The sequence below is a fragment of the Lates calcarifer genome, linkage group LG9, assembly GCF_001640805.2.
Source record: "Lates calcarifer isolate ASB-BC8 linkage group LG9, TLL_Latcal_v3, whole genome shotgun sequence".
Classification (NCBI taxonomy): Eukaryota; Metazoa; Chordata; class Actinopteri; family Centropomidae; genus Lates; species Lates calcarifer.
Genome location: NC_066841.1, coordinates 15218996 through 15246561, shown reverse-complemented (window position 1 = coordinate 15246561; position 27566 = coordinate 15218996). Strand labels below are relative to the sequence as shown.

Genomic DNA, 27566 nt, shown 5'->3' with positions numbered 1-27566 from the left:
CCGTGCAGCATTTACTTGGTGTTAAAAGAGCAAAATATTGATAATGCAGTGAAAAAGACTGCTGACCTGGCAGGTGATGTAGAGCGGCTGCGGGTCTGTGGCAGCTGTTCATTTGTGCTTCTGTTCAGTGTCCGCTCTTTTTCCAGTTCCATATTCAGACGGCTGGTTTTATCCTTCATCGCCTGGTTCTCCCCCTCCTTTTTCTCCCTTAACTGCCCAGTTCTGTGGCCCCTATCTTGGCCAAGGTCCTCCTTCTGTGTCCCTTCTTGATCCTTGATGATGATGGATGGGTCAGAGGTGTTGGCAGCAAGGTCACTGGAGAGGGAGTTCCTGCGCAGAAGATTCTGCATTTGGAGGATGACCTTGGTCTGGTTTTCCAGCTGGACCTTCAGCTCTCTGACTTGTGCCTGAAGTTGGAGAGGGTCCTCAGAAACACCGTACTCATCATAGACCTGCAGGCTTTTCAGACTGACCTGAAAACAGACGAGAAGGTTAATAAAATTCAAATATTGGTTTTTGCTGTATATTTGGGTTATAAAATATATAGTCAATTAAGCTATAGTTAGCCCCCTGGCTAACTTTTTAAAAATATTTTAACTGACTCACTTTAAAATGAGCAGCCTGTGAAAGACTTATTAAATAGGTATTTGAGAGCTGAAAACATGCGAACATGCTAAAACACTGAGGCCAAAGCTTTACCAGGCAAAAAGTCAGCATCCTTGTCAGCTGACGAGTCATTTAGAACATAGAAATAAACAGAATTGTGTCAGTAATATTGCAGAGCTAGTTAGTTCTAATATTCTAAGTATGATTGAGAAAAGAGTAAGATTGAACGGTTATTTTTCTAACATTACCTTGTTTGGCTGCTTAAGTTACATACTTGCTTATGTGGTTCCTTTTTCACCATAAGAGAAAAGTATCAAGACAAAAGCTTGTGTTTGGAAAATATAAAGCTATCTCAGGTAACATTTACTGGGGTTGCTTGAATGTAAACTTCCTCAGATACAGGAACAGGACAGAGATACTAATATTATCCCACACTCTGATCTATCAATAGCATCCAGGGTGACAACACAGTAGATGTGCTAGGTGTGAAAACAGCTTTTTTCAAATGTAACCTATAGCTCTACAAACTAATGTTTTTAGTTGTTGAGATGTTTCTTGGCCTTGACTACTGTAGCTGATGAGCTAGTTAAGCAAGACATGCTAATGATTACAGTGTGCATTCAAGGAAACAAACACTAACTAATTTCTTATACTTTTGTGCCTGTATTTTAGTTTTTGGAGAGACTGAAAGGCTTAAAATACTGAGTATCTACAGTAAATATATCTATATATACTATAGCCCCATGTACAATGAACTTATGGGGAAAACCAAAACTTAACAGTCTTGTTGCACCTAGTTACAGCTGGTACACTATGACTGAACAACTGTTGTTAAAAGAAAGGGTTTAGCAAATGATAAGTTGAATACCTTGGCAGAGCTGAGAGCTGGGGAACTAGGGTATGGGGTGCTGGAGGTTGAGTCCAGGTTTTCAGTAGAGGAGAAGGTCGCCTGTTCATGTTTCAGTAGGGAAGGCAGGCTAGAGGCACTGCAACTAGGGTTCACACCAACCTCTAGATCTGGCAACATAAGAGATGCAAAAACAGTCAAATAAAGAACAGACAAATATCTGAGGTTGTGCTAAACAAAAGGTGATAGTGCCATGTGGAAATAAAATCACTTCTGTTGATATACAGACAAGAAATAAAAGTGAAAGGTTAATGAGTGCTGGAAAGACATTCCCAAACTTCAGAGTGGAAACATGCAAGAATTTGTCAATGCAGAATATTGACAGCCCATTCAAATTTGGGAATAGTGCCAAGAAATACCAGGTTAAAACCAGAAGAGAGACTGTGCAGTTATGAGACCCAAACAGAAAACATTTCTCAAGGTGAGAGACAGTGTGTTACAGTTGCCTTTGTTCACTCCTCATGCAGACATAGAGAGAGAATCTATCCACGTGTGATTAGTGTCCGCTCAGCAGACAGACATGCAGAGTCTGTCTAGAGGCAGTCTACCTGTGCTACTGCTCTCTTCCCTATCGTTCTCACTCTTGCCACTGGTTTCGTAACCCAGGTCCTGCAAATCCACCTGCACGCCTTTGTCATCCTGCTCCAGAGCTGGCATTGGAGGTAATATATTTTGGGTTAGGAAGAAATCATTTAACGTGAACAGAATCTTGTCTCGCTCCTTTATGGTGTTCCTGATCAATCTGGATTAACATAAGGGATCAACTTAACATGTATATGCCTTTGTCACATAATTATTACAAATCTGAACTGTGTTATCTTACCTTTCCGTGCAGTTTCAGGGGAGGTTGTCTCAGTAAGAGCAGTGGCCAGTTTCTCCTCCAGGTTTTTACAGGCTTTCTTCTTCTCCCTCAGTGCCTTATGAAGAGTCTCCAGCTGGATCTGAACACTTGGTGGTAGCCCCTTGCCATCCTGCACTGTCCTGTGGGCCTCGCTCTCTTCTCTCCGGCCCCTCTCTTCTTGTAGGGAAGCCTGCAGTTCAGAAATCCTGTGGGAGAGATCAGTGAAGACCTTGTAGAGGAGAGAGAGATTCTGATGGAGCTCTTGGTGAGGTTGTCCATTTGCTCTAGCTGAAGTGGTGGACTGACTGCTGCTGGATTCGGTTGTTGGCTGGGTGGGTTCACCCAGCTCTTCCCTCTCCTGCAGGGCTCTGTGAAGTTTGTCTAAATTCATCTGCAGGTCAATGCTGATCTGTGGCGATATGGCGGAAGTCAAGGGGCCGAGGTTTGTGCAGTGTTCTGCTAGAGAGGCGACCGCAGACTCTGTTGCACTGAGGCAGTTCATTAGAACTTTGGTCATCTCCTGATTTAAAATAGTATTATCAGAACCTCCCATTGCCCCATTGTGCTCCTCCGACTCCTTACCATCCTGGCCAACACTGTTACTGTTGTGGCCCTGTTGTGCAGCAGCATTTGCAGCTCTCAATTTTTCCTGCAGCTCCGCATTGAGCCTGTTCTGCTCCCAAAGTGCCTCCTGTAAAGTGTCTGCGCGTCGTTGCAACTCCTGCATAGAGTCGTCAGTGCCTCCAAAAACACCTCTTGGGCTCTCTCTATTGGAAAATGCGTTCACTTGCTGTAAGGCATCCTCTATCTTCAAGCAAAGATCACTGATTTCTGGATTCTTTTCTTGGCTGTAAGAGGAAGTGATAGCTTTCTCTGCCATGCTCAGAAGCTCTATAAGCTGGTTGTTGAGCTCCTCCTTGTCCTGTAGGACTTTCTGCAGCTCCATACATCTGCCATGGAGGGCAGCATCTGAACCTGCACAACCAGAGCCTGTGCCTGAACTGGTATGTGACCCAAATCCCCCCTGGTTGTCCAGACTGCAGGCAGTCAGGTAGGCAATGGTGGATTCTGCAGCCTGTAAGGCCTCTACATACTGCCGATTAAGACGTTCCTTTTCCTGAAGCTGAGTGTGGAGCTCATCCCAATCAGCAAGCTGCTCACCAAGCTTGTCGATCAAGGCCTCTTTCTCTTGGCACTCCTGGTGGAGGAGCTCCAGCTGAGTGAAAAGATCCGAGTCAGCCTGGGCGTTGTTATCCAGTCTGTGTCCGGCTTCAGAGCCCTTGTCCGACTCTACTGGACTGCCGCTACGGTGTGCATATCTGATTGTGGAAGAGGGTGAAGTGCTTTGCTGGAGTGATACTGGGGAGTCAGAGCCTGCATGCAACTGCTGGTCAGACCCGTAGACCTCATCTGGATGAAGGTGCTGAAGTGCGTCAGTTCTCAGATGCTCAGAGCTAACAGGCTGCCTGCTGTTGCTACCTGTCACTCTCAGTCTCACAGGAACAGGAAGGCGAGATTTGACACCAGCCTACAAGTGAAACAAGTAGAACAGCAGATATAAAAAACAGACTGTTAGACTTCATGCAGACAGTGATATATTGTGTCTTTCTACTGCTACTGCAGAACAAAACTTACCCCATGCTTTGCGACATTGTGATCTCCGCTCCTGCTGTGTGACTGGCCTTTAGTTTGTGGGCTCTCCATCCCATCTGCAGTGCTGACAAATAGCTCTGTTGTGAAAGGTTTCTCCCCATCTGACATCTCATTAGAGGTCTTGTCTTCCTTTTCCTTGTCCTGTAGTGTTTCCGTACTCTGCCTCAATTCAGCCTGTCCATCGCTGCTGTTCCCCGAGGCATCTGTACTCTCTTTCTCTTTACACTCAGTAGATTTTTGTTCTTTCAGGAGACCCCGCAGCTCTACATTTTCTGATTGAAGTCCAAGCAGCTTCTCTCTGCAATAAGGGAAGTCTGATTAGTTTACTGAGTCTTACATTCAAGATATGAGGTAGGATCTGGAAACTGCTGAGGAAAAAAACCCACCTGAGGTGCGAGACTGATGAGGCCCCAAAATCAGTCAGCAGTGATTTAAGTGCCATTACATCTCTGTTCTTCTCCCTAGAATCTCTCTCTCCAGTGTCCAAAGTGTTGTTGCCAGACTGAGTATGCTCTCTACTCTGGCCAAGGCCACTGTCCATACTCTCATCACCCAACAGCTTTGCAAACACCATCTAAAACCAACATAGTATAATGTAAATGAAACATGGAAAAAGGAAATCCCCCTTCGTATTGAGTTTTAATTTCATTCTAAAATATTTCAAAACCTTTTCAGAGTTTGAGAAATGATCAAATGATCATGTCTTTCATACCTGTCCTAGTTTGATGTCTGTCTGGCTCGCTTTATCGCTACCAGGCTGATGCATCCTGTCAGTGTGAGCCAAAGGCTGTGTGTCCTGGGCCTTCTCTAGCTGCTAGAGTAATGGGATGGGAGGCGAGTATGACATACATGGCTCGGTAAAAGAAAAACTTAATGAGGGAACAGAATCCATAAAACACTGCACAGCAACAGCAGAATGGCATGATGTGTCTAATGTGGCATGGCGAAGAAGAGACCGTTTCATGGGACAAAGAGATAAAAAAACAGGGACTGGTTAGGAAAGGTGAAGGATAGAAAAAGAGGGTATCTTCTACTACAGACAAGAAACACACTTGTTATAGAAATAAGACATACAGACATCTAATATAGACATATAGTAAAGAGACATTAGTAACAGTCTAGACAGAGCAGAGGTCAAGATGTAGGTTCAAAGGTTAGAAAGGAGCTACTAAAGGTGGATGTTAGACAATGACTCAAATGTGATTCTTCAAGTGTTCTCTGAATGTGGACATAGTGTACAAACTATTAGAGAAATGACAAAAACGTATTGTTTGTTGTAAGGTTTAGGGAATAAACTTTGACACCACAGCTTCCTCCATCTGCAGCTGTCTGTTGTAGCTTCTGACCTGTTTCCAGGGGCTGCTGGCCATGTCTTTGCCTTCTTTGTTGTAAACGTCATGCTCTGACTTCTCCAATAGTGACAATCGGCTCTGCAACTCGTAATTTATAGTCTGCAGTCTGCTAACACAATCCTGAAGGTCCAGCACCTAAAACACAGAAGCACATTTTTTTTTTCCATTTGCATGGCTGTCTTTCTCCTCTTAATGTCATAGGTATTATTAATACCGCTTATGAGGCTATAAATTCAGAGAGAGTGAGGGACAATACTCCCCCCCCCCAAACAGATTTATTAGTTTAAAAAGACATTTACCTTCTGCTTGAGCTCTTTTGGCGAGAGTGAAGACAAACTGTCATCCTCCCCGTCTCCCACACATATACTCATGTAGGAAGTCTGATCACCAATGAAACTCAAAGTGTCACCTAAAGCACAGAAAAAATATTACAGTCACAAAAAGATTCCCATCTGCTGAAACTCTTGACAACCACTGCTTGACGCATTGGAATGTGAAATCCAGTGTATTTTTTCTGGTCGTACCACCATCGTTGGCCCCACCGACCCCTCCTCCACGGTTCTGGATGGCTCCTAGGCGAGCCTGCAGAGAAGCATTCCAGCGCTGAGCATCTTCAAGCTGATGTCTCATGCTCTCCAGTTCTTTAGGATCAATGAGGTCCATACCTGTATGAATACACAGAGGGTTACACACAGCCGTGTCTCTGCATGCCAAGAAAGTACATAATACCATGCAGTAATGCTATTCAGTGCGTAAATAAATCAGGATTTTTTTTACTTTGTGTGACTTTATTTTCTTTGTAGTTTTTCACAACAAAAAAACTATAAATGCATACTTAATGCAGTTCTAGAAAAAAAGACCAAATTAGATATTTAATAGCTGATGGGTACATATCTGTGTAGACCTCTTCTGAATGTAATTTCAAAAAATTCATAATGAATTTGAGCTGAGATTTTTTGTGATTTAATTTGATGCATTTTGACATGCTTACTGAATACATAATAAACTCTCCATTATTTGAGTGTAGTAATAAAAATTAATTAAAGACAAAAAGCTGTAGTGTGTGAAGACAAGTTTAGAATCTGTAGCCACAGAAAAACATACATTCAAAAAAATACATCAATATAAATATATGGTCACAATTTTGTGTGTCTGCCTACATATAGAATACATGCACATATGCGTATGTTATGTGCAAATTATAATGATTATATAACCAAAACAAGAAATATGGAAACAATCTGTGGTAATTACTGTGACACCAACTATTTTGCATTCAGTGTGAATGTAAGCCATGGGCCTGTTAGTTACAGCTGACCTATTTATACACCTGGCTCTGTTTAGATGGGGGCGGGGTATGAGAATGCACACAAGGGCGAGCACACACATGCATGTGGACAGATACTGAAGTAATGTGGCTTAGACGACTACCTGACCACACAGTGACGCTTGTAATAAGTCTCAAAGCTGCGACCTAACGTCACACTACATCTAAATCACTGACTACATTAACCATGTGATGTCATAAGATAATAACCTTAGGATTTTTTTGTTAGGGTCAATTGCAGGGAAGCTATACTGTAGTAGGATATTCTGTCTTTTTATAACAGTATAATAACCTTTAATACCTTTTTTAAAAGTTATTATACAATCACATGCGTTTGCAGTTGAATCTAATTCATGTGACAGATGGTTGGATGGGTTGGATTAATAACCAGAGGGGTGTTAGAGACAACCAAATGTTATAATGGAAGAGTCAAAACAAGCAGACAGCACATTAAAAGTGAGAGACAGAGAGAAGACAGGCCAACAGCAGCCTTTATTTGCTTTTTATAAAGGACAGACAAACTGAAAAACTGTGTGGAAATGTGTGTGAAGCCTTTACATTTGAAGAGTGACAGAGAAAACAGGCAGTATGGACAAAGACATGGAGATGAGAAGGTGATGATGTGAAGAACAATAAACAGAATGTGCACAAAGAAGAGTGAAGGGACCAGGTGTACATGCAGAATGAAATGACGCATGGAAGACAGGAGGTATTATTGGGGTAAACACATTAGATAATGAAGACAGGTGTGTTTGTGTATGTGTGTTCCCTAGGAGCTACAGATATATGTATTTCTGAGCTATAGTTTCCTAAGTGTTACATTTCAGTAATAAACATGCTCTTTCCTCTTCTATTTCCCTTCCTGTCTTTTCTTTATTTCTATTCTTTCATTCACTCCCCACTGTCATCTACCACCCAGTGTGTTTGCACTGCACCTTCTCTGAGCTTGGCTCTTTGCATCTCTCTCTCCAACTCATCCCTTAGCTCCTCATTAGTTCTGATGCTCTCCTCTAGCTGCTGCCTGAGGAGCTGCACCGCTGTCAGCTCCAGTTGCAGAGCATGGAGACGCTGGGCACTGCAATACACATATGAATATACTCAGATTTAGGTTTATTCATCAATAAAATCTACCTAATAAACATCATCTTTTAATTTTCACTAATTTATTACAATTATAGTTAGTTACAGTGACCGTTATCCCTACCTGTCCTGCTCCTTCACAGTCTTGACAAGGCTAGAGTAGAGCTGCTGTTCAGCTCTCAGGGCTTTGTTCAGAGCATCATGCTCCTGTTGCAAGGCTATAATGGTGGGCAAAGCCTTAGAGAGACAGAAAATGAAAGGGCAATGATCTTAATCTCAAAGCATGAAGCATAACTTTTTTTTAATGCTTCTTATATTTCCATCAACAAAAAGTATGTAAATGTTTTAGTTTACTTCTTGTTGGCTGTCTCCACCAATCAAGGTTCTCTCTCTTTGTGGGAGCCCAGGGAATGATCTTTCCATGCCAGAGCCAATGACCTGATCCTGGGTATGGTCGGCCTCCCCTCTGTGACCGAGGCGCTGGTGAAGAACCTGCATAGACATAAACAAAACATGAGAAATCAGACTGCTGGAGGAGAGGTCATGGAGTCCAAATGCAATAAGAAGAAAAGCTCCTTATCCAAAGTGACTGTCACTGAGAGAGTGTGAGTCTATGAATGGAGGGATCCTTACATTGATAATCTCATCCTTGGTCTTGAGAGTGGCTGTCAGCGACTCAATATTAGCAGCCTGACCTTCACTGCGACCCTCCAGCTCAGACAGCAGTGACTGCAGCTCTGCCAATGAAATCTGGATAAAGAAAATAATGTAGGGGGTTACACAAAAAGACACTTGTTTGCAACAGTGACCAAATTATGGACATCATTACATGCTTATAACCAACTAACCTTCAGTTCATTCTCCCTCTTCAGGGCTTTGTTCAGTGCCTCAGTTTTCTGTGCTAGCTCCTTCTTCAGGATGACGACCGTCTTCTTGGAGAGTGGAATGTTCTCCACATTATCCTCACTGTTCCTCCTCGACAGCTCAGCTACAGTGCAGACAAAATAGAATCAAATGTAGGGCCGACATGTAATCTTACTTATAAATATCCAGTGACGAGGTTTAAAAGGTCTAAAGGCCTTACCTTCCCTCTCGTCCAATTTCTCCTGCATGATCTGGATAGTTTGTCTGAGCTCCAGCAAATGTTCAGGCTCCTCCTTCTGCCTCATCTCTGCCAGAAACTGGTCCCTCTCCTGACCACTCTGCAGAAGCTTCTGCAAAATTACAAGGGTATAAAGCCCATAAAATCAAAACAGGTTTCAGAGAGGTCACCAAGTAATTGGAAACCAGAATGGAGGAAAGGAGTATGTGTTATTCTCTTTGGGAGTTTTGATTTCCTCTCCTTGTTAGGCTTCTAAGTCGAGCACATTTTACACCTGAGTGACTGCGCTGTATCCCAGAGGAACTTACGTTGATGAGGCTGTCTTTTTCAGCAAGCAGGGCTCTGAGATCTGCAGTCTCTATACAACCCTCCTGGGCTCTTGCGGAGATTTGCTTCTCAGCGGTGGCAAGCTGCTGTTGCTTGTCAGACAGCTGTTTCTTCAGTTCCTGAATCTCTAGAGTACGCTCAGACAACATGCGGTTGTGGCGCTCAGCAGACTCCTGCATAGACCCAATAATCAAAGATGCTGAATGAGTACATGAAAAGGTAAGTGATGTAGTTTCTCCAGATGAATCAATGAGACCACTAAAAATGTTTTCATAATTAAATATTGACCTTGAGAAGTTGGTCCTTGCTGCTGATTGTAGCCAACAGTCCTTCCACAGCGCTTTCATTGTCAGCAACCAGCCTTTCCCTGGCCTTCACAGCCTCAGCCAACATAGCCTCTGTGACCTTTAACCTCTGGCCCATCTGTTCGGCAAGGTCACGTGCATGAGTCTGCGACTGGTTCAGCATTGATTCAGCCATTTCCTACAAACAAAGGCAGGCAGTTAGAAAAATCTAAATCTGCCTCACAAAGACAGCTCAGGTTGGATTAGTGAAAAACCACCATGTACACAGCTGAAGATCTGAGAATGTGTGAGGGTGATTATTTGTCAACTAACATCCATGTCCTTTGTCTTGCCCTCCAGAGAGAGCTGTAGCTGGCTGATGATAGAGTCCTTCTCCCTCAATGATCTGTTCAGGTTATCTTCAACATCTTGCTTGGCTCTCTGCAGGTTTTTTAGAGTGTTGGCAAGATGCTGCAGCTCCACATCTTTCTCCTTGATCAGACTGTCAAAACTCTAGAAGGAGAGGAGTCAGCAGACAGATGCATTTAACTTAATATGAACCTCCAAAAACACTTTCATTACTGATAATAAAGACAAATGGCAGAAATCTGGCCTCTGTTTCTGACATTTGTTCCTGATCAAACACAGTGCTAGCTACTCACATTGATGGTATCCTCATTGTGAGAGAGCAAGTTATTTAGCCTATCCAGGTCTCTTTCTTTCTCCCTCAGAGACAGCTGCAGCTGGTGAATCTCATTATCTTTCTCCTCAATGGCAGCAAACTTCTCATCCAGTGCTTGCTGCAAGAGAGCAAACAGAAGACTGTCAAAATCAAATTACAATCACCATGGTGAGAAGATTAAACAGACAGAATGCGCACCTCCAGAGCCTTCTCCTTTTCTTTCAGTCTTTGCCGCAGCTTGGAAAGCACATTATCATTTCCTCCTGGACTTTTGCTTTGCTCAAAGTCTCTGACCATGTTTATGTACTCCTGATGAACACCAAGAAAAACAATGTGAAAACTATATATTCAACAACAGATTTCCAAATGAAAAAAAAAAAACATTAATACACACAAAAAGATTTAATTTTATGGTCAAGAATTTGAAATTTTGTGTCACCTGTAGCTGCTGCTCTTTATCAGCTAAGGTGGATGTGAGCCGTTGGATAGTGACTTCATGGGCCTGCAGTTTTCTTTTGGTTTGATCCAGCAGCTCCTGGTACTGCTGCTCCAGAGCACTCTCCCTCTCCCCAATCTCACCACTTAGCTTCTTGAGCTGATTGGCCAGATCCTGGAGGGGATAAGTTATAATACTGTCACACAAAAGCATAGATATTTGTATGGGAACAGACAGAGGATTTAGAATATCTAATGGCTTAACTAGAAATATTCACTAGACATCTACTGTCCTTACGTTCTGGGCTTTGTCTCCCTTCTTCTTTTGCTGTTGCAGGTCATCCAGTTCCACCTCCAGCTGGTCCTTTGCCTGCTGCAAATCAGCCAGCTCTTGCTCCTTCCTGTCCAGGGCACGCTGTAGCTTTTGGGCTTCAAGCACCTTGGCATGGTGCTCCCCCTGGAGTTGGGCTAGCTCTGTTTGTTTTGCCATTAATAGGTTTTGGTGTTCCTCTACTCCCTGAGAGGGAGATACAACAAACACTTATTACAGAGGCTGCAATTTGTCATTAAGATGGAGATAAGATGTGGATAAAAATACTCTTTCATCTGAAAAGTTTCTTTAACATTCTGTGAGTTTCTAACCTCTTTGCAACATAGTGCATGAACACACACAGAGCAGCGAATTAGTATTAACATTTCCATTATTAAACTGAGTCAAGGTTTAGTGATCCATAAAAAAAATGTGCAGAGCTTGCCTGGTATTTTTGCAGTTGGGCTTTATGTGCCGCCTCTCTAGCTTTGGCCAAAGCATCATCCCTGTCCTCAATCTCATGACACAGCTCTGCAATCTGTGTAATACACAGAGAAAGACAGACAGGTTGGTGTTAGAGCATTGTATAATACAGACAAGTGGGAGCACACAGGTTAAGTCTTATCACAGTTAAAAACAGCTGTTACGATCCCCACAATAAATAATATTTGTGATACTAGTATTAACCTTACCTCTTTTTCCTTTTCTCTGAGGACCTGAGTCAGCCCCTGGATTGTTTTGTCTCGCTTCAGAGCATTTTTCTTCTCTGAGTTGAGTTCATTCTCCTTCTCCTCCAACTTCCCTGACAGGGTCTGTTCACATAAAGGACCTTAGAAAAAGCAACCTCTCTATCCAATTCCAAAATATTCAGTAAAATGTTTTATATTTGTTATTAATTTAGTAATCTCTGTACCTTGTTCTGATTCTGGGTATCCTCCAGTGTTTTTGTCAGGTTCTCATTGGTGCTTTTTGCCTGTGTGAGCTCTTCAGTCAGGTGCTTACTGACGGACTCCAATCGGCTAACCTCACTCTTCTTCTCGGCAAACCCAGAGAGCACGCACACACACAGGAAAGGGAAATTGAATTAATACCAGCGAGAATGTTTAGCAACAAAGTTGTTTTATGTCACAGCTCATTACCAGTGCTACAGTGGTTTGGCCAGCGGGAATTACTAAAAAGAACTACCTCCACTCTGACAGAGGTGTATTCATCATCAAATTCCTCTGTAAGGTCATGTAGAGACTTCCATTCTGTCTCTCTGTGTCTGCGCTTTGCTCGGGGGTTGAGGTGGCCAGTACTTAACCTCTTCAGGACAGGGATGCGGCTCCCTGCAGGGGCAGAGACTTGTTGCCTGGAGATGCAGCGTAAGAGCTGGATCAAGTCAGAGATCACAGAAGGCTGACTCGAGGAGCTGTGGCGCAGTGCTCTGGCCTGAATCTTTCCTCCTGGGTCACCAGCGGCTCCATCACGTCTGGCAACAAACACCTTGGTCTCTCTGAGTTTTACTTTGGATGGAGGGTCTGAAGAACTGTCTGAGGACAAGTCTCGATTCAGGGACTGCAGGGATGTGGAGCGAGTTTTGAATCCTGGTCTAGGCAGCGTGCCCTTACGTTGGACCAGGTCAAAGTACGTGCTCTGTGAACGGTGGCGTGTGCCTCGGAGACCAAAGCTCTTCATAGAGCCATCAAGGCCTGCCCCTGATCCTAGCCTGTTGCTCCTGAGGCCCGAACGTCCTGACCCTCTACTAACAATTCCATCCAGACTCACACACCTTCTCATGCGATTCTCCAAGTGACCACTTCTAGTCTCCCTGAATTGCTGTCCTTCAGAGGCCAGCTGACATACAACCTCATCATCAGGACTACCCAGCCCGAAGGACCTGGGTGGAGTCTTGCACCTGGTCCTCTCCCCATTACTGTTGTCCAAGCTTGTGTTGTTTTTGTTGTAGATGTGTACGATGCACTGGATCAGGTGTTCTTTCTCCGCCTGCAGCTTCTGGATCTGACTGTTGTGTTCATCCCGCAGCTGGCTGATGTTAATGTCACACTGTACCACTTTCTCCAACTGGAAAACACATTTCCCACAGAGGAATTCTCCACGCCCATCACGAGTCACCTCCCAGCCCAGCACATGGGACAAGATGACTTGTAGCTTCCTCTGTGCTGATGAGCTGAAGATCCAGCGACACTGGCTACCGACCAGACGAACACCACATATACGACATGGGTCCTTCATGGCTCCTTATATCTTCCAGACTCACCCACTTAAAATGAGTCCAAAAAGCCTCTCAATGAGATACAAACTGTCCAGTGACCTAATGGTCGTCAGCCTGCCAGCCATGGACGAGGCATCTATCATTTTCTCTCCCTGCATCTGCGAGAGAGGCACAGAGTGCAGAGCACTATAAGCCCTAAGCCTTTAATAATCCCTGCTCCCGCCTCTATTCCACTCTCCCCCACACATTCAATCAGATCAAATCCTCTAGGACTGCTGCAGTGATCTGTGTCGTGGCGAGTGCCAGACCATCTCTAGAAAACCTACTCCCAAATGCCTTGATGAGGACATCAGGTATGAAGGTCAGCTCAATACATGTGTCTCTCCAGGGGACTGGTAGAAAGCAGCAGCCAATCCTTCCATACAGAGTCCATCCTGCCTGGCAGCACATCTAAAGATCCGCTTTAAGATTACAGGAGGTGTTTTCTGGTAACCACTGTTGTCACACATCCCATTACATCTATGTCAGAAAAAGGCCATTGGAAGTCCTGTCGTGCCAAAAAATGTCCCCAGTAGACACATTTTCTCCAGTCTTCAAAATCTTTGCAACAAATGCAGAACATTCTTTTGTTTACTCAGATCTAACAGACAATAACAAGATGCACTTTTTTATTTACTTTAATAAAGAAGGGTGGCCATAAATAACTCTCTGAGGAACTGTCTCCAGACAGCATGGTAATCCAGTCTTAACACCATGACCTTAGTCCAGACACCAAGCCCTAATCAAGAATCATGGAAACTATCCAACTAACAGCTTTCTATTCTAAACGTCGGCAGCACAGTACTTTCACCAATAGCTTACATAAGGCTTTGATGACCATTTTCAAACTGTACTGTGTTGTCTCTGTATTTTTAAAGCTTTCTTAAAAGACAAACTTGGTTGTTTTGACATTTAACTACCACCCATCAAACATTAAAATACATCAGCCCAGTCAACAGTGTTCACATTTAATGTTAATGATATGTGTGAAAATATTTATCAAACCCCCCAAACATACAGAGTGTAATGCCTATGGTTTTTCACCAGATTCTTTTGTTATTTTGTTTCCTTGCTTGAAATGGATAAATAAACCAGCAAAAACTACAGATGTTGTTTGGACAATGAACTTCTTTTGTCTGTATACATTACACACCCATGGTGCATAAGTGGCTCTTGGATTTTTGATAAATAGCCACTACACAGCTGATAGAAAGAAAATAAAGACAGAGATGAAAGAATGATTTAAAAATACTCCATTGCATGTTAGTAAGCTGTTAGGGGATTATAGGACATTGAGATATTTCTCTATATCTTACAAAAATCAGACAAGCAAAACTAGTGATGATCAAGGAGCACCAGCAGTGGAAACAGTAGCTATCACATGGATGTAACAGAGACAATTCTGATTGCTCCAAACTCCCTCCTCTCCCAAGCAGCTATAACCATGTAAGCTTCCTATTGTGATACCAACATTAGACAACCCATTAAAGCTCCAAGATTACCACAAGAAAGCAAGAGCACCCTGCCTTCTCACTAAACCATGGAACTAAAATAGAACAACACTAGGAGGCACACAGTGGAAAAAAAAGCATGCCAAAGTACATTTCCTGAGTGTCAACAGAACAACCTCTGAAGTCAACAGTGCCTACACTCACACAGTATAGAACATAGCCATATCTGTCGGTGTCTGAATGTTTGGGTTTGAAGGACTTGACACATGAATGCACTTTTGAATGACTTAGCTTTTGGTTTGGGGCAAGAATGATATAACAATGATTGACATAAAAAGTCTCCCTGTTGGAAAGACTAAAACAACAGCCAAAGACCTCAAAATATGGGCTGGTGGAAAGAAGCCAAAAAAAGTAAAGACTAAGTGGTTGGCCAGAAGTAAGTCACTGCACAGTAGCAATTTCATGGCACACCACACAGATTTAGAGAGGAAGTATCCAAACACCAACCTGATGGTCCGGTTGCCTTTTGTCTCTCTCGCTATGTAGCTCGTCCCTCAGTGCCTGAAGGGAGACAGTCAAAGGTGAATCAGTCATATTTCCTTATTTCAAGTAGTGCTGAATCTAACATTAAGTTACTTAGTGGCTGGAAGTAAAGTGTGATATAATTTTTTGTAGCACTGTTCAATTCAAATAATCTCACGAGTTTTTGCATCATTACAGAGGGAAATTCCAAATCTATATCAAGATACAAAAGTCATACCTCAAGTTCTTGATCTTTCTTGGCGATGAGATCAGACAGCTGTTTAACACAGTCGGCTGACGGTCCATCTGTCTGTTGGTCTGTACTTTTCTTCTGATGGATCAAAGCTTCCTGGTTCTTTAAAGTGATCTTGAGCTGCTCAATAATACTGGTGTGAGCAAAAGGGAAAAAAAAACATTGGAAAAACGTTCTTGATACCAACTTGTTAATACAGAAAAAAACATGAATGTGTCAGTGTTTATCTTGTGTCCCTACTTGTCTTTCTCCTGCAGGGCCTGCTGCAGGTCGTGGACTGGGCTGGGGGTTGGGACAGGGGTGAAGGTGCTTGGTGGACCCAGGGCTTGGAGCTGCTTCTCCATGTTAATATTCTTACGTTTTTCCTGTTCTGCAATGGCTGCCATCTTCTCAACCTCTTCCTCTGCTGTTTGCAGAGACTGACATGAAGCAAAAACACCCAGTGAGACAACTACTGAAACAACTCTCACCAGTGCTGATTGTTATAACCCTGGCTAACTTTTTACTGTACTGCACACTATGCACATACTAGGTCCTAAATCAGAACAATTTGGACAAATTTCTTTCTTCTGGAGATTATGCTCACCAACAAAAGTGAACATAAGACTAAGGTGTGGTGTTAATTTGGGGAAAAGGGTAAGTGAAAACTAATATAACATAGAAATGAATATGAATTTACAGGGAATTAGGTTATCATGATTTTTGAGACCAAGAGACAATAGGCTGACTCACCTGTTCTAGGTCAGCTATCCTTTTGCTAAATGCATCTCGAAGTGCATCCATCTCTCTCTGAGCTTGCTCTCTAACACGCTGGGGTTCTCCTGATTCTCGACCAGCCAGACTCTCCAACGCTTTCCTGAAAAACATTCAGTCGGAGATTATCTTAGTGTGCATATACATTTCCAACCCTAGCATTCCATGACACATGCCTGCAAACTAAAATGACATCAACCTAACAAGAACTTACACTGAACTACAACACAGTACAACTCAGACAATACTTACGATGCAGACACAAGTAGCTCCTGTTTCTCTGCCAGCTCCCTCTTCATAGACTCCAACTCGACCTTCAGTTCAATGTTCTATAAACAGACAACGTTCAGTCCATTATAGCACAAACTGCACATCTGGAGTCATCACAAACACACTGGCACAAACAGTGAAAAAATATTATACAGATTCTTAGGAATCAGTCTACCTGAGAGCTGCAGTGTTAATATGACCGACTTAATAAAGCTCATGTTTTATCTTAGAGTGTATACATTAAGATAACATTCTTACATGACACTTCACTTCTCAAATTCACTGGAAAAAAGAGAAGATGAGAAGCACCAGTGGCTCTAATGAGACTAGGAGATTCCAATGGGCTTACATCTCACTCCATAAAAAAACAACAATGAAAAGGCAAGACAGCTGTTCTAAGATCATAAAAGTTTTGGTTGAACCAAATCCAGCTGCTGTTGTGGCTGAAGTTGTAATCTTATTTAGGAAACAATGAGTCACATGCAACATGAAGCATTGAGGGACAATATAAATGCATGACAAAGACATGGAGGCTTATGCACATTTTTGCATAAAAAAGTAAATACAACACCGTTTTGAATATGTCCTCAGTGGAGTCATCGCATTTCTGCTGCATGCGCTCTTCCATGAAGTAAATGCGCAGCTTCAGGTTAAAGTTCTCTTTCTTCAGAGCTGTGATTTGCTGCAGATGAATGTTACAAAAACATTTTAATATACAGGAAAATCACTGAATGAGAAATTGAACACTTCTGCTGAAAAAGGTGCATTAAAAAATGTAGTCTCTGTCTAGCCAGGAATTAAATCTGAATTTCCTATACTTATGTCAAATGATAAGAGAACAAGTTTAAGATGCATAATATAGGTCAAAGATCTACAGATTAACTGTGGGGAAAAGTGGCAGGGCATGTTTACATGGCAGAAGAGGACTATATATATGGTTATTGTTAAAATGAAGGGAGGCCTTCATGCTTGTACGTGTGTTTGAGTGCATATGTGTGTGTGAAGTAGACTGTGCATCATTGTGCTCCAGGCTCAGAACAGCATACATCTGGTAATGGGGGTTGGGGCTGACTGTCAAAGCGAGGAGGCAGGAGTCTGGACCCCTCTGTAAACCTCTAATCATGCAGCCAGCCAGGCAGCACAGCCAAAAATCTGAGTGTGCATTCCACTCAAATGCTGAAATATAGGCTTCAGTCTACCTCAGTCATCCTCCTACAAATTTCATCACTAAATCTCCATAAATGGTCAGTACGGCTTGGTGTTAGTCAGACTGAGGATCAGGCTTAATAAATCATAATAACCTGTTTGTCTGTTTGTGGCGGGGTAAAATTGACTGTGTAACCTCATACTGACATGCTCAGTGTTTCAATGTATTACATTCACATTAATTAATAAATCACAATGAGAAGTCACTGTCATTAGTTAACCTATGTATCATATATAACCTTGATACAAATCACTCACATTCTCATAGTCCTTCATGGTGAGAGCTTTGATAGGTGACATCTTGTCAGGGAAGGATGGAGCTGTAAAACAACAGAGTATTACATTTTTACTCACTTGAGTCACATCTATTGCACAATACAGTTGAAAAGACTTTTCCTTGCTTACAAGAACAACTCATATTCTCAGCTTTCCTCAATCAGTTTATTTTGGAGATAAAGAGAAAGAGAAAGTAGTCTTGTTTTTCACTGCAGAGGCATCAGAGGTGAGACAGCTTCTAGTCCTGTTTATACCAGCTGAAAGCAGCCCCGCAGCTGATCATGTAACACTCGTCAACAACACATTTCACAACACTAACCCCTGATTCATAGGCTGACTGCCTGACAGGAAAAGCGACATCACCCCTCATACTTGCAATATTAGCTATGGGTTAATCTATGTTTTATTTCCAAATTAGAGAGATGTTTTGCTCATTGCCTTCAGTTAACATCTACAACGTAAACATAAATCTAGATCTCACCTTAAAATCATTATCCCTTAATTCCTGGATCTAGTATGACTGACAGTACTGACAGAAATCCTGAGGCCACTACTGAGGAGAAGCTAAGAGTATGGAAAAGTGAAAGATGGGTAGTGAGACAGCAGAAGCAGCAGAAGATGATGCCTGCTAAGCTTGGATCTTATTTTCCAAGATTCACTAGGGGTTCATTTGGGTATTTTGAAGTAGGCATGTATGGGAATAACTACAGGAAAAGTTCAGCTAAAGTAAGTTTTGTGAGCTATTGAGAGGTTAAGAGTTAAAAGACCATCTTCCACTCTATATACTGCTATTACTGTCAGGCACTGATGTCAATTGGAATGGATACCAAAACAATACTTATTTCAACATCTTGCTGTAAGGAATTTAACCTTTTCTTCCCCAAAACTATTTTCTCATTTGACAAAAGAGGAAAATTTGTGCAACATGTATAAGCTCTTCTAATACGGTATATGTAATTTCAGATTGTGATATTGATATATTTCATTATTATGGCCCACCTGATACAGGACTTTTGAGGTTGATAACAATAATGATATTTGGGAATTTCAAAAAATCAACAACAATTTTGCTTTTTACTTGAAAGCTCCAATCATGATACCGCAACTGTCAGTGTTTCCCTGGGTGTCTCTATACCTTTATCCACATAACTGACTTGACAGAGAGCCATAGATGCTGACCTACTATATATCTATAAATTAGTTGTTTACTGGCTTGTGTGAATTGGTCTTGTTGGCACACAACAAGAGCATGACAGTGAATTAGAAAGGAGATTATTAAGATCATCCAGCCAATCCCTCATTACGGCTTTGGAGACACAACCTGGGGGCGGTAACAGCAACGATTCAGCAGCAGTATTAATTAATACACAGGGGAGACTGACACCTGAGCGAGTAAAAGAGCTGAGAGAGAACAAAAGAAATTCTTACTATACCTGTCATGCTGTCTGTAGAATAGTCTCCAACATCTATGGAGTCTGGCAGTCTGCAGCTGGGGACAAAACCATCTTGTTAGTGATGTAGCCTAATCACTATGAATCTTTAGAAAATGGATCTCTGTGACATTTCAGCCACATTCAACATTCTAAAAGACAATTAACATTTTTTTTTAAATCACAGAGCAAGCTCTGCTCCCTATATCAGCCCATGGTGCACACATACAGTGATTATTATGGTTTTTGAAAAACACCAATGCGTGGTCTTTATGCATTACTCACGCTGGCTAGTTCCACTGAGCCCTAAGGACGCTCCATAAATAGCTTAAGAATGACTCTGCTTCATTTACATCCACTCTGGCAGAGCGTCCTTTCAGCGTGTGTGTGTGTGTGTGTGTGTGTGTGTGTGTGTGTGTGTGTGTGTGTGTTGTGAGTGCGAGACCATGTGCCAGTGGCAGCCTAGCTCTCATGTTCAGACAGACAAGAGGAGAGAAAAACAGACAAACCAGTGGAGGGAGAAGGCTTTCATTGGTAGACAAGTAAACTACTGTGGCTCTGATCAGCTAAGCGTCACACAGTGATGGGACAGCGGCGTCACTCACAGACACAGTACAATGCACCAAACATCAGCAACACACATCTGGATCACAATGACACTGAGGAAAGGGGGGCTGCACTGCCACAACACAAATTTATCCCTTGCATGTGTAATAATGGCACTTATTAAACATTTGTGCAAATTTCTTCTAGTTCAAATGTGGTTTAGGAGGGAAATTACTTCCACAAACAAAAACATGAACTATTTGAGTCAGAGCTCATGTTCCTCGACCCTGACCTTTGTGTCTAATAATATAATGTCCTGCATTGAATAACTTCCTCCCATACCTCCCCTGGCAGTGGAAGCACAGCAACTCTACTGCTTCTCTGGTATATTTCTCAGCAAAGATCTACAGTTCCAGCAGGGTTTGTTCATACTTCTTTCTTTCTTATTTGCTTGTCTACATGTTGACATGTTATAACTATACAATAATAAAATAATATTGGGGAATGTTTTCAAAATGACATCTCTGTAAAACAGGCACTGCAACATTGCTATCTGGTGTTTTATATCGCTATAGAAAATGAGATGAGTCAGGCAAATATGACTCTTGATCCATTTTGTTGTCCTTTTCCTGGCTTTTTGTGACTCTGGGAACACTGGGAATATCCCTGCTAGATTTACACTTTATTTATATAAAGTAAACCATAATGACACAGCTCTTCTCCATCTCTGTTTTGCTTTCACACCCATCATGCTGGAAACCAACATGAAGCAACATGTCACACTGCAGAAAAGGATAAAAGATGCCAAGTGAAAATACTTAGACCCCTTGGACTTTTACAACACTGAATCACAGTAGGTATGTGATTAGACTTTTTGGCTCTGATAGACTCTCAAAACAAATGTAAAAGTGATCCAACACTCCCTGTGATACAACATGAAACAACAAAACATGGAGAATATCAGCAGCAGGAGGACAATAATGCTCCACAAAACACTGAAGGTCGGTGAAAATGTGTAGACAATTATTGCATCACTGAGGTTTCACATGCCAAGCAACCCCTTCCTGTGTTAATGGAGAGGAAGCACTCGAAGACAAAAGTCATTATAAGAGTAAAAGCGGTAAACGTAAACATGTGAAAACAACTTCCATAGAAACAGTCACAAATGAAACTTTCTCATAAAGAACTGATGACATTAAAACACATCTATGTCAGTGTTATAGATACAGTCAGCATTGCAGTTGTAGTAACCCCTCCAGCACACAGTGGAAACAATGTAAGAGCCTGTAAACAGTGACTTCCTCTTTTCTCTCACTTTGTTCAGCTGCTAGTGACAAAAATGAAAGCAGCTCACAATATCACAGCATTTAATCAAAAACAATAATTGGAACGATTTACGGTCGTTACAGTACACAACATTGCCATATTTCTGAAATTAAAAGAGTAAAGTGGATCAGATTTCAGAATTACCAAATAAGTAATTTACACCACACATATCAGCTATCATCTTGGATTACTGAGGCACGCTTACCACCTGGATGGCCGCTTTTACACAGAACACAGCTGGGCTAGGAGACTTAAAAGGACACTAACCAAGGACACTACAAACTAAAACACAGAGATGCTATATAAGTAATTTTTCAGTGGAGCAGAAAGAGACTAGCTATATTCAGCAAACACTATCGAGCAACAGCACCATGGAGCAGAGGTAATATTGCACGGTTCACCTACCACAATCACACTCTTCTCTCATGTCATGGAGTGGACGCGGGAAAAAAAATAAATAAAACAAATATGACAAGTTAACTCCTCGTTTTGTGCAAAGAGTGCCATGTAGACACGTCGCTGCTGCAGTCTGAATCCCGCTGAAAAAACTGGCTTTGATAATTTCCGCTTTCTTTCACTCTCTGAATGACAGGTCAACTAGCCGACCAACCAACTGCGGTAATATCACAGCAACATCCAATGAGCTGAATATGATTTATAACGGTAATAACAAGTGGTAATCTGTTCATCACAGGCTTTATGTATCAGTGTTGCTATAGCACTCAGTGAAGAAGGGTTGTTTCGGTCCCCAAATCTTTTCTTAATTTAATCTATTTTTAGACAAAGTGAAACTTGATTCGCAAAAACTATCTACCGATTTTAATAAAAGTATTTGCTATGTAAACAATGTTTTCCATGTAGTGAGTCAAATACGTTACTATAGACACAAAATCAACGTGAGGATAAAGGTTGCTAACTTAGAGTCAGCTTATTATTAGTTAACTAGGGTAACTAGCATTTCTTTGTTTTTTTCCCAAATAAATATGGAAACTGATACCACAGATAACCAGTGCAACATGATGTTAGATGTGGAATTTATGATCTTCTGTTAGATGATTTGATGTTACTATCAAAACATAAACAAAAGAATAATTTCTTATTAATCGCAATTAACGCTACAAAAACTGCACAAAAAGCTGTAGCATGTAGCGAATTTCTGTTGGTACACCCAAAGTAACTTAATTCTGTAACATTATATATATCTAAGACAAAAAATTTAGGTGGTTCTGTGTTGTTCCAGTTAATAGTCGGGGCCCGTTCAGCGGTAACTAGTCCCTGTTTTCGGATTAGTGTGTTAGCTGTAACGTACAGCAATGCTACTACATGCTAGCGCTAGCCCACTCTAGCTATCGCTGGCTGGTCGTCTTACCTTCCGTTGATGTCAACGGGGAGCGTCACATCGTCCCCCACGACGGAATCCATAACAGCGGCTTACTTAATTTATGTTTTCGCTAGAATAATATGACATTTTACCGACCGCACGCAATGTAAACTTCGAAAAGCGGGACGGGATTCAAAATAGTCCAGGCTACCGCCATCATGATATGGTAAACGTCACCACTGTGCACGTTGGAAACTGTTGCTGCCTTCAGGCTGTGTAGGAAATGTGTGAACTTAGACCTGAAATCATGCAATAGATGCTGTAGAAAAGATTGATATAACGATGTGAAGTAAAACAACACAGGCTCTTTGCTGTGATTATTATAAGCCCCGTCTCTCTATTTGTTGAAAAAAAAATGATGTTTAAATGTAAGATTGTTGTTTACAACATCGAAATTAATATTTTTCCAGCAGCTGGAAAGGCAGCATAACACTGGGTGGATACTGGGACAAAGCGATTGGCCAAAACAAACAGTTTGGGGAGGTTCATAAGGGATCAAACATAAGGACACTGTCGGGTGAAGAATTTGCTCCTTTGGTTTCCAGGCATGTTGTAATGTTACCATTTCTAACAACATACTTTTATGTACAGGGCCCAAAGATCCGCACCGTCTCTATATATGAAGATTGTCACTATCAGACAGATACAACAGAACTGGTCCAGAAGTGGATGTTTGGCATAAACAGCCAGCACAATTACTGTTTACAGGAGAGAGACATTGATTTGAGCCAAGTCTTTAAGATGGAAAATGAGACAGCTAACTTGTGTGTGTCTGCCTCTCATCAAGATGTTAAGAGTATGCTTCAGCATAATGTGTATGTGTGTGGTAAGAGGGATGGTGGGTGTGTTGCATGGTGGCGGAGCATAATTAACACTTGCTTCAGTAAATGGGTTGATTATAACATTTGGTAGAGATACAGTCTGTAATAACGACTACAGCGTTGGTATTTTATCACTCATTTAGCGAAGTTTATAAAGGGCCAGAAACGTCTGTAACTGCCTGGTGTAAGCAGCTGGCTCCCCTGCACATGAAATCAATCCAGAAAACAATAGCGACATCGTGTGGTGTAACTGTTCATTTCAGTGGGACTAGAGTTAGTATCTCATTGTAAAGCAGTGCAGTGCTCCTCCAGGGAGGCTCTTCCCTCCCTCGGATGCGGTATGTCATTTTCTGCATCTGCTAAACACACAGCCCCACACACAATACTGGTGTCCCAGACAAGCACATCATTATGGGTTTCTGTGAAACACCCACCACTCCCTTTTCTTTCACTGACTCAACCAAGGCTGGACAATGCAGACAGCTCCCCCCACAGTCAGTTCACTGCTGATCAGTTGTTTTAGGTAAATTGATTAAATGCAAATTTGCTAGGGAATTTGCACCAATAAAGCACAATATTAACTAAAGTAGGCTGTGTATTATCAAGTGATTTTGTGGTCCTATCATGAAGAGGGGCCCTTTGTTTTTCCAGCATAAGAATCATGGTTGTGCTGCACTTAATGGAAATATGGAAGTGACACGGTAGGCTACACACACAGCAAGTTTTTGTCCCAGTGTTGCCCAACAGGTTAATCTGTCCGTGGGCTCAACGCATCCTCAAACCTCACTCCCCACAAGGCAATCCTCCTCTTAACTCCTCCACTCCTCCACTGAAGTATACTGGGCTTTGTGCTGGATCATGGAGGTCATCTATGCTTCTGCTGTGACTGCTATGAATCAAGTGGAGAGGGTGTTTATCTATTAACCTGTAAGGAAAGTTAGACCTGTCTGCAGCCTCACAATCCAGCAACAATAGGATGATATTGATCATAATTGTGTTGCAACACCATTGGCCATCATCACAACTCTTTGCATCTAGTACCTGCATAAAAGTAATGCAGATCATTGCATCATTATTAATCTGCCTTCAAATTTGCAAATCTGTGTAAGTAATTTCTTACATTTCTTCATAGTTATTTTATGCATCAGGTATTTGGTTTGTTTGTAGGTATTCAAGCCATCCAAATTGTTGAAAAGTAAACATTCACACACAAATTGAAAGTATTTATTGAACAAATGGACAATGAACAATGAGTAACGCGTAGACAGATAAAGGATGTAGGCACCAGAAATGGTCTTGTTCAGAGTTTGATGACTAACTGTATTTGGCTGATATTTCCAAACAGGTTTTTAATTTTAAAGGCAATAGAAAAAAATCTTTGCTCCAAGTGATGTGTAAAAATGTGAGGTATTCTTATCTCGTTTTAATGTCTACAACAGATTTACAAAAAGAAGAAACAATTTTCACATATTTGCATAATTCCTTAAAACACAAGTTATAGTATAGCACAGAGTCCTGGTACAGTACATGGTTGATTATCATAGAGGAAAAACATAAACATAAAGCAAAATAACAAAAATTAAAAAAATAAAAGATAATCAACATTGCAATAAATTTGTTCTCTGGAGCCCCAAATTTACACATAAAAAATCTATAAACTCCAAGACCAGTTGGGCAAACTGATATATAAAGATGTCAGAAAGAGTAGTATTGCTTCAACCAACAGAAATTTGCTCAGTTGGCAACCACGTTAAAAACATTAAATAACATTAAATTAGCAAGAGGGGATCCATTGTATACAGCAAGGTTTGCACAATTATACACACTTGTGTCCAGCTACAACAAAAGAAACTTTTAATTAAAACTATCTCCACTAGTTGTGTTTCTAAAAATATTACATACAGCTGTGGGGGGGCTTTGTACAGAGAAAAAAAGACTTCAATCTTAAAAAATACTTCAAACCCTGTGATTTATACTGAATAACAAAAGGAGGAACCTGTTTTTTTATTTTTTATTTCTAAAATATTTTCCCTCAGAATAAGCATTTCTGTAAATTGCAGCATTGAAAAAAAGTTTTGAATAAACAGATGGTTGACTATTAGGGAACTATGTAGTTTTGGATGGGATATTACCATTATAGTGCAGTATGGAAGCTATGGCAATATATCTTATGGACTTTAAAAAAAAAATAATCTAAGCAAGCATGCACAAAAACATCAGAATATTTTAGCAAAGTGGTGTAATTACAGCACTATGGTTAGCACCTTAGATAATTTACTTAGCACCATGCATTAGAGAGAGGGTGAGATTAAAGATGGGGGTTTTATTTAGATTCCTGGACCCGCTCTCCTCCCTCCTGTGGCTCAGTTCTCCTCTAAGGATCGCCTGTATCTGTAGTCTGTCAGGTAGATGAAGAGACTCCTGGTCCCATGTGATGCTGAGTAAATAATAACATCTACCCTCCCATTTTTTATCATTATGTAAGGAAATTGTAAGCCTGATTTCACGCTCCACAGTTGCAGAGAAATTAATAAAACACTATTGAGAACTAGGCATATTTTTCCTCCGACCTCTCATTTCCACAACCACATATATTCTCCCTAATCATCAGTGGCATCCGGTTCAATAGTGTATGAATAATAAGTATAGCAATAAGTGTTTAATGCACTGACTTTCTCCGTGTGGATGGTTTGGGTGCATTAGTTTGTAGCTTCAGATGTAATTTACTGAGAGCTGACTGGGTGCCACTGGTTTTCCCACATTAGGGAGGGAAATGAAATCTCCCATTTGAGCACTAGTGAAGACAGATATGATTTCCGCTCAGTTTAAGCAAATGAGCCTGCCTCTGGAAAAATTCACACGGGCAAGATCACAAGGAGATGAGCACCTACGGCAAATAAAATGGCACCCCTGAAAAATCCTTCCATATAAGTTTAAAATATCAAATTATCTTCTCATTTTCTATTGCACTTGAAGATTATTTCTTTACATGAGATATACATGTATAAAAGTTAATAATAAGCATACATATATATGTACATTTAACTGATCCCAATTACTTTAATTCTTTTCTTCTGACAGAATCGAATTCCTGGTATTTCCAAAAAAAAGTACACACAGTATACAGACTGTATAGTTACAAAAATAAGTTACTATAATGTCCACTGATTGACTTGGCCTTGGTCTCCCTTCGCTCAGCAATGTTCCAGAGAGATTGTGTGGCATAGAGCCTTTTTTTTCTTCCTCCAAGCAGGCATACATGTGGAGATCCTTCTTGAAGAGCTTAAAGAAGCTTTTGCCATATTGAGAAGCTATTAGTGCAAGAACTCCCCTGCTCCTCCTCAGCTCTTCTTTCAACCCCCCAGCTTCCCGTGCTTCCTCCCTCTGTGTCTGCAGTCCAATGGGAGTTTGGCAGAGCGAAGCAGGATCTGTCTGGGGGGAGGGTGGGGGGAGTCGGGGAGGCTTGTTCTCGCTTGGGCAGTGTTTGGCCGTGGATTGGAGGAGACCGCTCCGATCTCCCCACCCGCATGAAGGTGTCATCCATCCCACCATGGTCAGAGGACTTACACTGCAGCCCTCACAGGAAGCACACAGGACCTACCTCCAGGTGGTAATGTGAGCCGGGAGTGGAGTTCGGGAGGTTGTAGATATCGACCACAGGGAGCAGGGCGGGGTCCAGGGAGTGGAACACAAAATGGGTCTGGTGCCAGCGGCCATCTTTTATCTGAAACCCACAAATGTCACAGTTGAGGCAAAAAAGTCTGAAAGTCAATAATGATACAAACTACAACATATTAAACGGGATGAGATAATCTTATTCTTACCCAGCAGGAGTCCTCAATGACCTCTGGCTCAAGTTCTCCTCCCACCTCAAATACCTCCCCACTCCAAGCCTTGAATCTCACAGACCCCTGGGCAGCCGGCTGATCCTCAGCCAGCCTCCAAACTGGGATGTTCAGGCAGTGAATGATGATGTGCTGCACGCCCTCTGAGCTCAACAGGTGCAGGAAGTTCATCTGGACACGACCGACGCTGATTGTTGGCTGCTCAAACAGGCAGAGAAGATGCTGGTTAACAAGTTTGTTATGTGCTTTTGTGTGTAATATTTACCATTCTCTAATTTTTATAATCTTGTAGACTTTGCTGACGTCAACTGGGTTGTTGTTGTTGT

At 41.7% G+C, this 27566-nt stretch overlaps 3 protein-coding genes across 11 annotated transcripts in view; all 3 read right to left on the bottom strand.

Moving 5' to 3' along the window:
- The window catches only part of LOC108874015 (CDK5 regulatory subunit-associated protein 2), a 32850-nt gene extending 10095 nt beyond the window's left edge, over positions 1–22755 (bottom strand). For 5 of the 9 annotated variants that reach the window (XM_018662355.2, XM_018662358.2, XM_018662356.2 and 2 more), the window contains exons 1-35: positions 22563–22755; positions 19325–19380; positions 17874–17935; positions 16981–17091; positions 16392–16468; positions 16119–16242; positions 15627–15805; positions 15372–15519; positions 15119–15172; positions 11820–11939; positions 11599–11718; positions 11352–11444; positions 10895–11113; positions 10601–10771; positions 10360–10470; positions 10142–10279; positions 9813–9992; positions 9484–9678; positions 9177–9368; positions 8851–8980; positions 8615–8754; positions 8400–8516; positions 8121–8258; positions 7891–8003; positions 7622–7761; positions 5884–6024; positions 5659–5768; positions 5354–5494; positions 4720–4821; positions 4394–4581; positions 3990–4305; positions 2337–3882; positions 2062–2163; positions 1475–1623; positions 67–473 (exon numbers count right to left, since the gene is read on the bottom strand). In XM_018662355.2, coding sequence (XP_018517871.1) covers positions 67–473; positions 1475–1623; positions 2062–2163; positions 2337–3882; positions 3990–4305; positions 4394–4581; positions 4720–4821; positions 5354–5494; positions 5659–5768; positions 5884–6024; positions 7622–7761; positions 7891–8003; positions 8121–8258; positions 8400–8516; positions 8615–8754; positions 8851–8980; positions 9177–9368; positions 9484–9678; positions 9813–9992; positions 10142–10279; positions 10360–10470; positions 10601–10771; positions 10895–11113; positions 11352–11444; positions 11599–11718; positions 11820–11939; positions 15119–15172; positions 15372–15519; positions 15627–15805; positions 16119–16242; positions 16392–16468; positions 16981–17091; positions 17874–17935; positions 19325–19380; positions 22563–22615 — 6383 coding nt within the window. In that variant the 5' untranslated portion in view covers positions 22616–22755. Of the gene's footprint in view, positions 1–66; positions 474–1474; positions 1624–2061; positions 2164–2336; positions 3883–3989; positions 4306–4393; positions 4582–4719; positions 4822–5353; positions 5495–5658; positions 5769–5883; positions 6025–7621; positions 7762–7890; positions 8004–8120; positions 8259–8399; positions 8517–8614; positions 8755–8850; positions 8981–9176; positions 9369–9483; positions 9679–9812; positions 9993–10141; positions 10280–10359; positions 10471–10600; positions 10772–10894; positions 11114–11351; positions 11445–11598; positions 11719–11819; positions 11940–15118; positions 15173–15371; positions 15520–15626; positions 15806–16118; positions 16243–16391; positions 16469–16980; positions 17092–17873; positions 17936–18020; positions 18168–19324; positions 19381–21598; positions 21752–22562 lie in introns of those variants that run through there. The other 4 variants (XM_018662357.2, XM_018662361.2, XM_018662362.2 and 1 more) reach the window with 4 other exon arrangements.
- Positions 11948–15110, bottom strand: LOC108874017 (uncharacterized). The gene has a single exon (XM_018662366.2). It carries the CDS (start codon positions 13139–13141, stop codon positions 12032–12034), a length of 1110 nt encoding a protein of 369 aa, XP_018517882.1. The 5' UTR covers positions 13142–15110; the 3' UTR covers positions 11948–12031.
- A 4163-nt stretch (positions 22756–26918) lies between the features above and the next one.
- col27a1a (collagen, type XXVII, alpha 1a) overlaps positions 26919–27566 on the bottom strand; it is a 68184-nt gene continuing 67536 nt past the window's right edge. The window contains exons 60-61 of the mRNA XM_018662514.2: positions 27220–27438; positions 26919–27119 (exon numbers count right to left, since the gene is read on the bottom strand). Of these exons, the coding sequence (XP_018518030.1) occupies positions 26973–27119; positions 27220–27438 (366 nt within the window). The 3' untranslated portion in view covers positions 26919–26972. The remainder of the gene's footprint in view (positions 27120–27219; positions 27439–27566) is intronic.

Excerpts from the sequence above, each read along its gene's own strand:
- LOC108874017 (XM_018662366.2), bottom strand. The coding sequence starts at position 13,141 with ATGAAGGACCCATGTCGTATATGTGGTGTTCGTCTGGTCGGTAGCCAG.